At 36.0% G+C, this 13,262-nt stretch overlaps 2 protein-coding genes across 2 annotated transcripts; one reads left to right on the top strand and one right to left on the bottom strand.

Moving 5' to 3' along the window:
* Positions 1 to 1,166: 1,166 nt before the first annotated feature.
* On the top strand, positions 1,167 to 2,346 carry LOC113704151 (NDR1/HIN1-like protein 13). The gene has a single exon (XM_027225857.2). It carries the CDS (start codon positions 1,445 to 1,447, stop codon positions 2,249 to 2,251), a length of 807 nt encoding a protein of 268 aa, XP_027081658.1. The 5' UTR covers positions 1,167 to 1,444; the 3' UTR covers positions 2,252 to 2,346.
* An 891-nt stretch (positions 2,347 to 3,237) lies between these two features.
* LOC113704145 (uncharacterized) lies at positions 3,238 to 12,434 on the bottom strand. Its single transcript, XM_027225846.2, has 6 exons — positions 12,190 to 12,434; positions 9,810 to 10,995; positions 9,235 to 9,306; positions 6,498 to 6,712; positions 4,962 to 5,185; positions 3,238 to 4,254 (listed from the first exon to the last, which is right to left on the bottom strand). The coding sequence occupies exons 2-6, from the start codon at positions 10,918 to 10,920 to the stop codon at positions 3,573 to 3,575; spliced, it is 2,304 nt and encodes a 767-aa protein (XP_027081647.1). The 5' UTR covers positions 10,921 to 10,995; positions 12,190 to 12,434; the 3' UTR covers positions 3,238 to 3,572.
* Positions 12,435 to 13,262: the final 828 nt, after the last annotated feature.

Raw genomic sequence — 13,262 nt, 5'->3', positions numbered from 1 at the left:
ATAGTAATGCATGCATATTCTAGCATCATGACGAATTATTACGTGATTTTGTGGTTCAAAATATATTATGATTGTTTGAAAATATTTAAAATCACAATTCATTGCATTTATTTATTGAATTTTTCTAATGAGGGTATTCGTCAATACATCTAAATTTCACCAAATGTATCATGTATATATACATTACTAAAACAAACTACTCCCTCCGTCCCACTTTGATAATCCTATTTCTTTTTTCACACAGTTTAAGAAAAAGTAGTTAACTTTGTTGGAAAAGTAAATTTAGATTGCTATTTTCCTAAAATACCCTCACATTAAATATGGTACAATTTTATGGGAACTTGAATTGATGGTAAAAAAAGAATCAACTCTCATTAAATAGAGTAAGTTTATAGTAACAACTACTTACATTGAATAAGGGTATTTTAGGAAAATTAAAATACAACTACATTCTTCAATTAGAAAGTGGACTACAATTAGGGACAAATGAAAAAGGAATACAGGACTATCAAAGTGGGACGGAGGGAGTGTTATTTATTTTCTAGGAAACCAACCAATAGCATCTACATAAATGTGTCGTATATTTGGTTGTCAAAAAAATCTTACTCATAAACTAGAACCATTATACTTAAAGGTACTAATTAATGGCTTACTCTCCCTAACATTATCCATTTTGAAACTTTTTTGTCATTTATATTTGTTTATATACGGAGACAATTTGAATTACAGATTCAATTTTAATTTACTCAATCGTTATCATCCATTTCAAATTTCAATTCACTATTTTATCCTAAATATATTGTCATTATCACAAAAATTGTTCAAACTTCATCCACAATCTTGTTTATTCTAGGTGCTGAATCCCTTCTAATGCCCATGCAGGCCTCCCAAATTAATTAATTAATTAACCTACTAAATGCCGTTCTAAACCCTTCATTGGAAATTAAACAAATATCAAATCAAAATACCTAACCACAAAAAGAAAATCACAAAATAAAGAAATAAAAGAAAAAGAAGAAAATACCAACACGTTTTAAGTATAATAGTACAACTGTTGACAGGGCTTATTCAAGATTTCTGCCTCACACGCTTTTACGCAACACGGCCTTACACACTACACTCCCCTTATCTATATGTATATGTGTGTGTATATATATATATATTCTCACGTCTATTCATCTCATGCACTGTCGAGAAAAAAACACACACAACACACTAAAGTTCACACTTCCCAGCCCAGAAAAAACGCGCAGAACACGCACTCATTCTAAGAGAAAGCACCTAAAGTTTGGTATACTTTTTGAGTGTATGCTTTAATGTTTAGTTTTGTTTAAGGATCGATTTTTTTATATACTGACAGCGTAAATCGTGAAAACTAAAAATAACCGACTACCATAAAGTTCACCCCGCCGGAGAATCATCGTCGTCATTGGAGCAGCCAGCGATGGCCACCACGGTGAAGAGGCCGGAAAAGAAATCATCTGAAGCGCCACTACTTCCTGCAGGATCGGCGCAATCGTCATCACCGTCCTCGCCACCGCCAGCTGAGAAGCCGTTGCCCGCACCTCCGGGAACTTATGTCATCCAGGTTCCAAAAGATCAGATATTCAGCTACCCACCACCTGAGAATGCCAACAACTTTCAGAAGCTCTCTAGCCGGAAGCCTCGCCGGAGCTGCTGCCGGCTTTGTGTATGTTACACTATTTTTGTCCTCTTTCTTGTCATCGTTGCCGCGGCTATCTCCGCCGGTGTACTCTACCTCGTTTACCGGCCAAAAGCACCGAAGTACGCCGTCCTAGATGTGGCAATACGAGGACTGAACTTGACGTCACCATCAGCCATGTCGCCGGAGTTTGACGTCAGCATCCGAGCTGAAAACCCAAACAAGAAAATCGGGATATATTACCTATCGGGGAGCGAGATTCAGGTCTCTCACGGCGACGTTGGATTAAGTAACGGCGCTTTGCCGGTGTTTTATCAGCCGTCGAAGAATGTAACGGTGTTTCAAACGGCGTTGAAGGGGTCCGACGTCGTTCTTTCTGACGATGTCAGATTGGCCATGGCCAATGAGCTGAGGAAAGGGAACGTGCCGTTTAGATTGAACATTAAAGCTCGCGTTAAGATCAAGGTTGGCTCCGTTAAGACTTGGAAGATCACCGTTAAGGTTAAGTGTGACGTGGCCGTGGATGCTTTGAACCAGCAGTCCAAGATCGTTTCCAAAGATTGTGATTACAGTGTGAAATTATGGTAGAAACTGATAATATGATATGATTAGGAGACTTTTTGCTATTTTGTAAAGATAATTTTTGTAATACAAAATCACTCAAATAATTTGCAGTTTTGTAATTTGTATACATGTTAAAATTCCAATCTTTGTTCGTTCTTTGTTAAAATCTTGATACTTTCTAGTGATTCTTTGTTGATTTCTATGCTTTACATAACTAAGATCGGACAAAAGAATTTTGAAAGGAATTTCCATCTTTAGCAAGAAAAAGGGATATGTATTTGGAATTTGAGAAGACAAATTTGAAGAGATTTTTGCAAGAAAAAAGGGCATTTTAATTTTTTGGTTATCTTTTTTAAAATCTTTTTTAGTGATTTTTGATTAATTGCTATGCCATACATAAATAGGATCTTAAAATCATTGAGAGGCATGCATATAATTAGCAAGAAAAAGGAATGTGTATTTCTTATTATGAAATTTAACATGCTCCTATTCATTTGGAAATTTTTACTGTTTGTAAATAAGATTTGAAAAAATAAAAAATTTGAAAACGTAAAAAAGACATGTATTTTATTATTTATCACATTTACTTTTATTTTGACAAAAAAAAAAGTTTGCTTTTTTGGAATATGTTGAGGAAATGAGCTCATAAAGATTTATACTAGTATTTCCTGCGAGCAGATTAGCAAACATGTCTTTAAATGCCATTGCCTTCTATTTACATTTATCTCAAAGTTAGAATTTGTTGTGTTAGTCATATAAGTATGACTTTCATGAGTTTAATTACCATATTATTATTTCAGAGCCTTTAATTAGAGATAGGTTTGGTGGTTATTATACAATCATGACCAATAAATTAATCCCATTATTATTCATAATCTTGTACCATGAAAAGATCATAGTAGAGTAATCAACCAAGCGCCTTAGAAAATGCAGGGTTATCCTGCGAGCACAGAGAACTGTACTGCAAGAATTGAGACAATCAGTCAATATTGGAACCTACCAAAGCATCATGAGAGAATATGAATCCAACTACTGAAAGAATGTATACAAAAGTTCAGTTCAATAAGTATACATATGGTAAAAGTTTCAGCTGTCTCAAAACAACCAATTCCCATCTTTTTTTTCAATGTCACCTTATACATGGTACTAAAACACTAAAAAATTGATCTTCTTTATTCAAGGTGATATGAACACTGGAAGAAGCTCAAATATGCTTTATCTCTGTTATTTTACTTAATGTACAAGTTCAAAATTTTCCTGCCTTCGCACTCCTATCTTTCTCTGTCTTTTCATCCTGTATTTGTCAGATGTGTTTCATCCAGTATTTGCCAATAATCTTCCAAATCTATACTTTCTCTATTGGGACTTTTGATTGTTCATAACTCTTCTTTGCATCTTCAATTCCCTTTTGGAGCTCTGTAAACATATTAACAGAAGATTCTGCAAATTGACTCATTTTACGAAGGAAACCTGCCAAACTTACACGGAACTGATCAAGTCCTCGTGTCCGGTCTTCTGCAGCTTCATCTCCTAACATCTTTGTACCCAGATCACCATCTTGCCCTGATGCTGAATGAGGCTGATTTGCACTTTTTCCTTGGTTCTTATCTTGACGGGGCAAGAAATGAGCAACTTCAGTGGCTAAGCTCTTAATTGAATCTACAACTGAATCAGTAGGCAAATTGTTGAGCATGTCCAACCATAGACCACAAGTAGTATAAATAGGTGGACCATGTTGTCTAAGGGGTGGATGCTGAATCTTCTTTTTTCTCTTCGAAGATTTCTCCAACTGCAACACACATTTATAAAGCCACTTGTTTATCGCTTCAACGTATGTCTTCTGAGCATTCATCCACTTTGTAAAGCAGGAGGATAAAGAGCTCAGCTCACTCTCCAGATGGATGACAATTTGTCGACGTGAGTCAGAGTGTATGTAGATCTTGGTGTTACCGGGGGTATAAGCCACTGATATTATGTGTAATTGAAGCCTGTGACAGTCAAACATCACTCCCCACATTCTCCTTAACCTACAATCAACAAGGAGAGAGGTGTTAGAAGATGAATTAAGAAGCAAAGTGCAGTTAAAAAAAATACTTTTATAACCACGAACATCATGCAAGGGGATCTCCCAGAAGCCATGGCAAAGCTCGAGTCCAGACTTGGAAAAGTTCTCCCTTTTCCCAATTTAAGTAAACGTCAGATAATTGCTATGAGTCAAACAATTGAGGAGGCAGTTTTGGAAAGACAAAGCCCTTGTATAGCATTCAAATGAAGATTTACAGTTTTACACATTCTAGCACTTTTGAAAGGGTGTTTGGATGAAATTCCCTCCACATACCAGCAATGACTTCATGTTGACCATTATTTACCATCCAAATATACTGGCACGGAAACTACACATGAGCTATTAGTCCAATTTTGTCAATTACAGCATTTAATAAAACATATACTTCAGTACTTGCAGTCTATTGCATTGCCACAATAAATGTGCGTCTGCAAATATGATCTTATCTGTATGTGATGCGTGAAGTAATTTAGGATACACTGAAAGTTCCTTTTCTAATTCAACCGCCAAGAAAGTAATTTATGTGAAATTACATTGTGAATGTAACAACTGCTATATGTATACACTGTTTCTGTGACAAAATATTTCGCATTTCATTATAGCCATCATTAAATGATTTTCCAACAGAAAGGCGTCAAACAATAGCTGAAGGAATTAACAAGAACATACCCTCCAATCAACTCTTCCAGTTGCGGCTGTAGCTCCCTGTCTCTTAAGTCCTCTATTTTCTTGGATATTGAGTCAATCCTATGAATTGCAACTCTGATTCTTGAGTGCAAATCCTTGACAACAGCACGTGTCTTATCAACCCTCGATGCATTTTCTGCATTAGATTCTTGCTGCCTAAGAAGTTTACGCTTCGCATCATACTTCCGTCTAATCTGTTCGCTAGCCTGGATTGCATGAAGATGCATCAGGTGATGTTACTAGAAACCAGAGCTGTCCTGAATATTCTATGATATCCTAAATACTTGACATGTAGACAGCCGTAAAATAAAATTACCTGACATAAACACCACTGTACAATGTAATAGCGTCCAAGTGCAAAATTTTAACAAAAAGGAAAAAAAAATTAAAGAACAACAGATATTGCAGCTATAGTCAAGCTGCAAAATTCTAAAAATAACTTTTGTCCCCCATTTAGCCTAAAATAATATGAATTTGTGTCCACTTATTAGTGTGGCAAGCATCCTTCCATTGAGCATCTGTAGTTGACTAAACTAAAACAATCAAGAGTGATGCGAAATCAGATTTGCTTAGAGGAGTTGTATCATCTTAAAAGCAGGAAATAAGTTTTTCACAAAACAACTAATCACTTAAAGCTGGCCAAACTCCATTGGGCAGGCAAGTAACCAATACTCAACCACCATTTGCAACGTACAACTGCCACAAAAACCGGTGGTCTTCTCCGATGACCCCCTTCTTCAAAACCCAGACCAAAAAGATATAGGTGGAACAAAGTTAAAGACCACAACTGCTACAGCTAACTCGAGGTCACCACCATTCCACTTTTCAGCAAGAAAATTAAGGAATCTTTTCTACCTGGATAAGAGCCCTATTATAAATTATTATTGTGATGTCCCTCCTATTTTCATTGTCACACTACGCAACTGGTAGAAAAACACAATAGTCCCCCAAAAAAAAAAAATCATTCTTGCTTCAGTTATTTGATTTACTACTTTTGAAGAACATTACAATTCTTCGTCTTAGACATATCAATGACACAGCCACCAGTCAGACTCAAAGCTTGAAAATCTATTTTTGGCTGCCCTATAACAGCTTCTCTCCATGTCCTTTCCAATATCACCAATTTTACCTGTTAAAAACTGATAGTGTTGTCATTTAAAGTTTTATCACCAGAAAGTAAATTATGCTTTGAAAATGATGGATCCTAAGATGACAGAGAACAGTAATAACAACTGTCAACTAGTATAAAGAGAAAAATATAGCCAACAAAACTCAAAGCCAAACACATTATAGTCAAAATTTAGATATTTATTTTCCTAATGACTTCATTAGATTAACCTCTGTTGTTCCTCAATGCCATCAGCAAAATGATGCAAAAGAAAAGCAAGGCAAAAGATTTGAATGGCACCAACTACAGTCTTTTCCTTTCTTTTAAGCCATGAAACATCAGTAATCGTATCCTACCTCCACAGACAAAAGAATATACAACCAGACTAACTGCATCAAAAACATGCATACCTTGACTTCATCATAAAGCTTCTTCTCCCAAGCATATAGTCGATCTATAGTTGAGGCATGGCTTCCAGAGATCATACTAAAACTATCAAGAAGACTTTTGGTGAGATCCTCAATATCATCAATGGAGTTTGCACCAGGTAAGTTCCTAGATGAAGAGGATCGAGATGAGGTTGTGCGATGCCAAGTTAAGTACTTCACATCTGTCTGGGGAGGCTCTGAATGGAAACATAAAAACATAAAATTAGCTATCTACCAATCATAGCTTATATAGATGTTGGGACAGCGACTCCAAAACATAATTACAGCAGCATGTTGTAAAGAAATTAACTAATGCGGAAAGAATAAACTGCAAGCATCATCTGTAAATGCTAAAATTCAATGTATCGATGTGGAAGCCTGTTAAAGACTCCATGCAAAAGACGCATAATAGGGCACACATATCTTTGCAGATATTCTTGTTTGTTTACATTCATGAACTTAAGAAATTACACAATTAGCTGATGACTATATAATGTCTTCGACTACCCATGATAGCGCAGGCTTACTTTCTAAATTCTCTTTATTATTTTTTATTTTTATTCATGAATTCAAAAATTTACCATGTCAACCCACGCCACATTTAAATGGATTCAGAACATCCTACTTTGACCACTGCTTCTTTCTAAAATAATGACATCCAAAGCATGATATGTACCATGAAATCCACAGAACCAACTAAGCTGGAATTGAGCTCCAATACCTTTATGTCAATAATGGCGAGATGACCTTTGAGTTTACTCAGAAGCTAAAGTATGTTGCACTCTAAAAGGCAATACTAGTTTGTTTCTCATATTTAAGGTAAGATGTGGAGAAATTCCAGGAAAACAATGTTGAGGCATCAAATCCTCACCTCTAATAGTTATCCATATAGCAGGACCTTTTTGGAGCACATGGTTAAGAAAAATGAAAAAGACTAGGTTGTGGGCTAGCATACAAAAGACTTGCTGCACCAAAAGGTCTAATTCCTCTCTTTAGCACATATCAAAGTTAAGTTAATATCCTAATATGAGAACAAATTACCTTTATCCATACCACATCATGGATGTACCACAACAACAACATCAATTTCATTTGCATTTTACCAAGTTTTGACCACTATCAACCAAGAGGAAGCCACAAAGGATTTACAGTTTCACTGCCAGTAGGACAATGAGTTTATAAGATGCCTAAAAATGGCTACCTACTCATATGCTTTGTATCCTCCAATTGGTCTTAATTGTCCTGTAAGGACTATTTACATCATCTAAGCCCTTAAAGAAAAGACAGTGCCAATGAAAAAGTCAGTTACTGCAATACCAGAAAGGTCCAAAGGTATTAAAAACATATTGACAAAATGAATTTTAGGAGGAATCTACAAAACCATTTTCCCACACGGCCATCCCCCCTTTTAAATGGTGCAAAAAACCATAATTTTGGTGCCGAGAATATTAAGTGTATTGTCTGTGACCAAAATGTGGTCAAAATCATTTTCTAAACAACAACTTGCCAGTTGATTATGCAACAGAAGGCAGTAATTTCCAAAATCTGCAATTCTCTTAATTTGGCATCTAAAGAGAAGCATGAGTATTCAGCTATTTTTTTTTTAATCGTTTCCTATAAAGGTCTAGGAGGATCAATTTGCTAAGGAGTTCTAACTATGCAATCACAAGTGCACTGTTTCGGCAATTGCATGCAAAATAAGTTCAGATATCTAATATGGAAACCATATCTAGAGCAATGAGACAGGTCTGCATTTATAAGTTCATCTCATCCAAGGGTGAACACTTCTTAAGGACGGTAACTGGTGTTATATTGCACTTCTTATTGTAGCATATACAATTATTCGGACAAGATGCTAACTACTCATACCTGAAGATCGTAAATTATATATCTCATTCAGGTATTTCTATCTGATAATATCACAATCAATTAGGGTACCAGTTAAAATATTGTGACATTGGAACAGGTTTATTGTTAAGGATAATAACTAGATCACCACATCTTTCAATTGCATATAAAGCTATCTTGTGAAAATTGTATTATTAATTTCATTACTGAAGCTAGTGATTTTATTTTTGGATCTGAAAATATTCTCTCATTCATTATTACCAGTTTTTGCTTTTCAATATGGTAACTTGCCAATTTTGAAGGTTTTTTAGTTAAATCCTTTTATTCTCGATAACTAAAATTCTATATTACTAGCGAATCACATCATAATTCTATTTGTACCCTTTTTCCCCCTTGAATATTAATCAGGTAGAAAGAACTATACATTTGGAAGAAGCTTGCTTCCCAAGTAGGGTTTCTGAAAGTATACAGGTAATGCATTTCCGCTGCATAACTGATTAGTTAAATGGGTATGCACAAGCCTAGTTTGCCTGCCACATGAACCAACTTAAAACCCGCTTTATACAGCTGAGAGTACACTAGGAATGGAACATCATATAAGTAAACACTTCTAGAGATAACTGAATAAAATGTATTAGGAAAATTGCAAGTAGGTTACCATTAACAAATGACTAACAGTCAAGTACTTGTTTGGAAATTGTATGATACATATTTCAGAGCTTTCAAAGATCAATGCACCATATTCTCGACACTACTATTATGTAGCAAACATGAGTCAAAAACAAAGAGCAGTCATGGTCCTCACCACAATAAAACTTGGCAGCTTGTGTGAAACTAAGTACTTTAAAACAATTTAAAGTGACAAACCTACCTTCCTGAACCTGGCTTGGATCTTCCCCACAAGAGAAACAGGACTTCAAGAATGACGCAGTCATTGATCCATCTGCCACAGAAAGAATCCTTGAGTTTGATTTTCAGCAACACATATTGGGAAATTCATAGTTATCTTAAAAAGAACATAAGTCACAAAGAAAGTACTAAGAAGTTTACAAGACCAACCTAGGGCTTGCAGGATTTTCTTTTGACCCAAGTAGAGTTATATATCGGTTACATAGACTTGCAGAAAGATTATTACCAAATCATGCACCCAACACTAGCCCTGCATATTTCTATTCAACCTTTCAATGTGAAATCATATCCAGGTTTGTAAGCACCATGACGCACCGGGCAGGTAACACAGTTTTCAACAATCCAAAACTAATTTGGTCAGAAAAAGAGAATATCATTTTCAACCTCAGATAGTTCACTTGGGAAGTAATGACTGGCTCCTAATTTAATTAAACATGCAAAAAGCATAAGATACTAAAACAATCCAGTACCATGCACAAATACATGTTCAAACCATTCCTGTTAAATACTAGTAAGACAAAGGGAGGGAGAAATTACTTTCTTTCCCAGGGACGATCGGACGGAAGTGGAACTTATTTGCTTCAAGCATCCGAGGAACTTCTCTTCCAGATTCAGAAGCTTTTCCAAATAGATATTCAATGTCTTTCATGCTCATAAAGAAGTCCTTTGGAGCAACTCTGTCTTCAACGTTTGTGTTGTCATCATCTTCCATTGGTGTTGTCTTTATGTCATTTCCACCCGCAGCTTCAGATGTGGCTCTTAATGGAGTTAAGTCTGGAGAGTTGTTTTTCAACCGCTTTAAAACCCTGGAGTCAGATGCTATGCTTTCTGCAGAAGGGGTGGCAGGTGAGTTGTTAGTGGCAATACTCTCTTCTGCCCTGTTAACATTTTCAAAACTTCGGACTAGTGTAGCTGCAGAAGGCTCATCAAACTCATCTTCGGATTCCAGTGACTCTTCCCTTCCTGGAGAGGAAAACTTCTCATCACCACCCAATTCCGAAATTCCTTCCTCCTCTCTTAGCTGCCTAATTTCAGCAGCATATTTTGACTCTTGATTAAGTTTTGTCTGTTCTAGGGAAGAAAAGTGATTATCCACTGCATGAGAAAGACCAAAGTAATCCCAAGGTGGAGTTTCAGGGGGAAGAGGAGGAGGTTCAAAAGGCAGTGTTTCGGGCCTTGCAACGGAACGAGGGGTGGTGCTTTCTGGGGTAGCTGAAGTAACTGAAAATGTTTGAGGAATCGAAGGTTTTTCTTCAACTTTACTGGAGAATGTTCCTCTAAATTTCATATGATTTTCCCGGTAGTGCCTTGAGCTTGGTGGTGAAGAAGAAGGTGAGATATTCCTAGTCGCATCTGCAAGCTGATAAAAAGCTGGAGAAGAGTATGAAAATTGGGAGGCAGACTTTTCATTAAGCACATGTGGCTCTGGCGTTGCACTAGTAGATGTATAGATGGAAGATTCGACTGGAGCTTCAGGTTCGACAAATCTTGACAGTGCAGTTCCTGTAACTTTCAATGCCTCGATATAAGAAATATGATTGGCTGCTAAAGAACACCTGGCATTAAGTGCTTGTCCAATAAACTTCTTTCTCTCTCGACAAAGCTGCAAAGCCTTGTCTTCTTCCATTCTAGAGTTTGAAGCCCCCATGATTTATGTCCCCAGTAGTTTATCCTAGAATCAATCTTGTATCGTCATAAAAGCATCTGGGCAGGGGCATCCCTCCTGACAGAGATGTATTGTGCAGCATATCAGTAAGATAACATAAGAAAAGACATTGATTTTCATACATTACAAGTTCAATAAACTACACACAGAAAAAGAATAAACAAAGTTGATTTTTAAATTATTCTCCAGATAGGCACGAGAATAATTTACAGGCACTAAAATGACAACCCAAAAACAAATCCTGAATTACAACATTAGCCACAATATAAGTGATTTTCTGAATATTCCACGCGGACGAGATATTAATAAAAATTTTAAATTTAAAAAAATCACACACACATTCAACAGTATTCTTCCCAATGAATCCCTCTCAACTACTAATTACAACGTACAGTTGTATCTCATTGACCAGTAGCCAATGATGACACAAATGTTTTGTGTTGACACTACCAAAGATCCAAACAAAGGCGAATTAATTTTTGGAGGAAAGAAGAGAGGGAGAAAAGAGGAGGATTAAATTGAACCCAAAAGAGCACCACAAATCAGTGTTATACAGTAGCTGCAGCACCAAATAGCAGGCAGAACTACACCAATCAAGCACTGAAGTTTTTATCAATATGGTAACAATCAGCAATAGAGCAACTAAAAGTTGCAGCAAAAGATAAAAAAAAATATTAGTGATCTTAGTTCAAATTGGTAGAACCACCCCACAGCAAAATGCACACTCAAAAGCTTCAATTTTTAATTAAAGCTACCTCTAACAAAAAAGGAACCCAATAAAATTTGGTAAAGGTTTCATAAAATCCCACAAAAAGATTCAGAAAATTTCGAATCAGAAGATCGATAAGAGGATTTTAATGAAAGGGAACGAACACATGTAATCTACAAAAGCAAAACAGTCAACCTATTCAGTCAAAACACCAACTTAAGATACAAATGCCACTTTAATCAGTCCAGAAAACAAAATCATCCCAAAAATCCAAATCTCCAAAAATTCATCCAATTCAATTCGAATCCAATCCTCCTAAACTACTCTTATCCAATTCAAAAACTCATAACTTTTATCAAGATTCAATCAGGAAGGAAATTGAGCATCAAAGATCATACAAGTTCCACTGAAATTAAATCAGCCCATATAGCAAAACTAGCAAATTAAACAACGACATCCAGAATCAAATACCAAAATCAACAAAAAAAAAAAAACACCAAATGAAAGTCCAATTTTTGAGTCTTTGTCATAAACCCATTTACCTGATAGGCTTATCCAAAGCAATTCAACTAGACCCTGTAAAATTCTTGAAAATCAGAGCAAATCCACTTGATAAAATCACCTCAATAATCCAACTAAATAGAGAGGAAAAAAAGAAAACAGAGATAAACCCATCATGTTCATATACAGTTGTAATAGTGCTAGAAAGAAGCAAAGCCAACGAGGATATAAAGTGAAAGAAAGAGGTGATGAGGAAAAGTTTAGTTGTACTGAAATGTTTCCATGCAGAAAAGCCCAAACGGAAATTTGCAAGTATACGAAAAAGGTTCAAGAAAGGCCAAAGGATTGTGACGTGGCCTGCGGTGGGAGTGTGGAACCCACTAAAGAATACTTCCATTTTAGCAACTGCAATTAATTTATTAACTGGTAGTAATAACTTTTATTCCGCCTCTTCTTTTTTTTTTTCTTTTTTGGGATAACGCGTTATATCGACGCAGTTGACAGAGAAAATGAAAAAAAAATTTTAATAATAAGTTATTTACGAAGATACCACTATAGTCACAGACATAGCTTCACCTCTCAATGAATTCATCAATATATAGATCTAAGGCATGACTTGTAAGGCCGTAAGTGTACAGGGATACCACTGCGGATGAGGACATAGTTCCCCAGATTATACGATCATTTGTGAAGATACTTACAAATTACTCACCTTTTACCAATGCACATAGATCAGTTATAAAATATCAGTACGAATCAGGATACAATTCACGTGATCATGTGTGTCACTTATGGAGATATTTACAAATTACTCACCTCTAACCAATATGGGTCTAATGCATGATTTGTAAGATCATGAGTCACCTACTTATATAATATCTCTAGGGTCAGTATACAATTCACGTGATCATATGTCACTTATGGAGATGCTTACAAATTATTCACCTCTCACCAATACAGGTCTACAGCGTGACTTGCAAGATCACAATTCACCTACAAAATACCACTATAGGTGAGGGTATAGTTCCTAAGATCATATGGCATTTACTGATATACTTATAAATTACTCATCTCTCACCAATATATATCAAGGCATGACTTGTAATATCATAAG

This window comes from Coffea arabica, chromosome 1e (assembly GCF_036785885.1).
Source record: "Coffea arabica cultivar ET-39 chromosome 1e, Coffea Arabica ET-39 HiFi, whole genome shotgun sequence".
NCBI lineage: Eukaryota > Viridiplantae > Streptophyta > Magnoliopsida > Gentianales > Rubiaceae > Coffea > Coffea arabica.
This window is presented reverse-complemented; position numbering and strand designations above follow the sequence as displayed.

Coding starts and splice junctions, on each gene's coding strand:
- LOC113704151 (XM_027225857.2), top strand. CDS start 1,445: ATGGCCACCACGGTGAAGAGGCCGGAAAAGAAATCATCTGAAGCGCCA.
- LOC113704145 (XM_027225846.2), bottom strand. CDS start 10,920: ATGGGGGCTTCAAACTCTAGAATGGAAGAAGACAAGGCTTTGCAGCTT. Junction 6,713..9,234: donor TCCAAGCCAGGTTCAGGAAG/GTAGGTTTGTCA, acceptor GTTTCCATTCAG/AGCCTCCCCAGACAGATGTG. Junction 5,186..6,497: donor AGCTTTATGATGAAGTCAAG/GTATGCATGTTT, acceptor CATGCAATCCAG/GCTAGCGAACAGATTAGACG.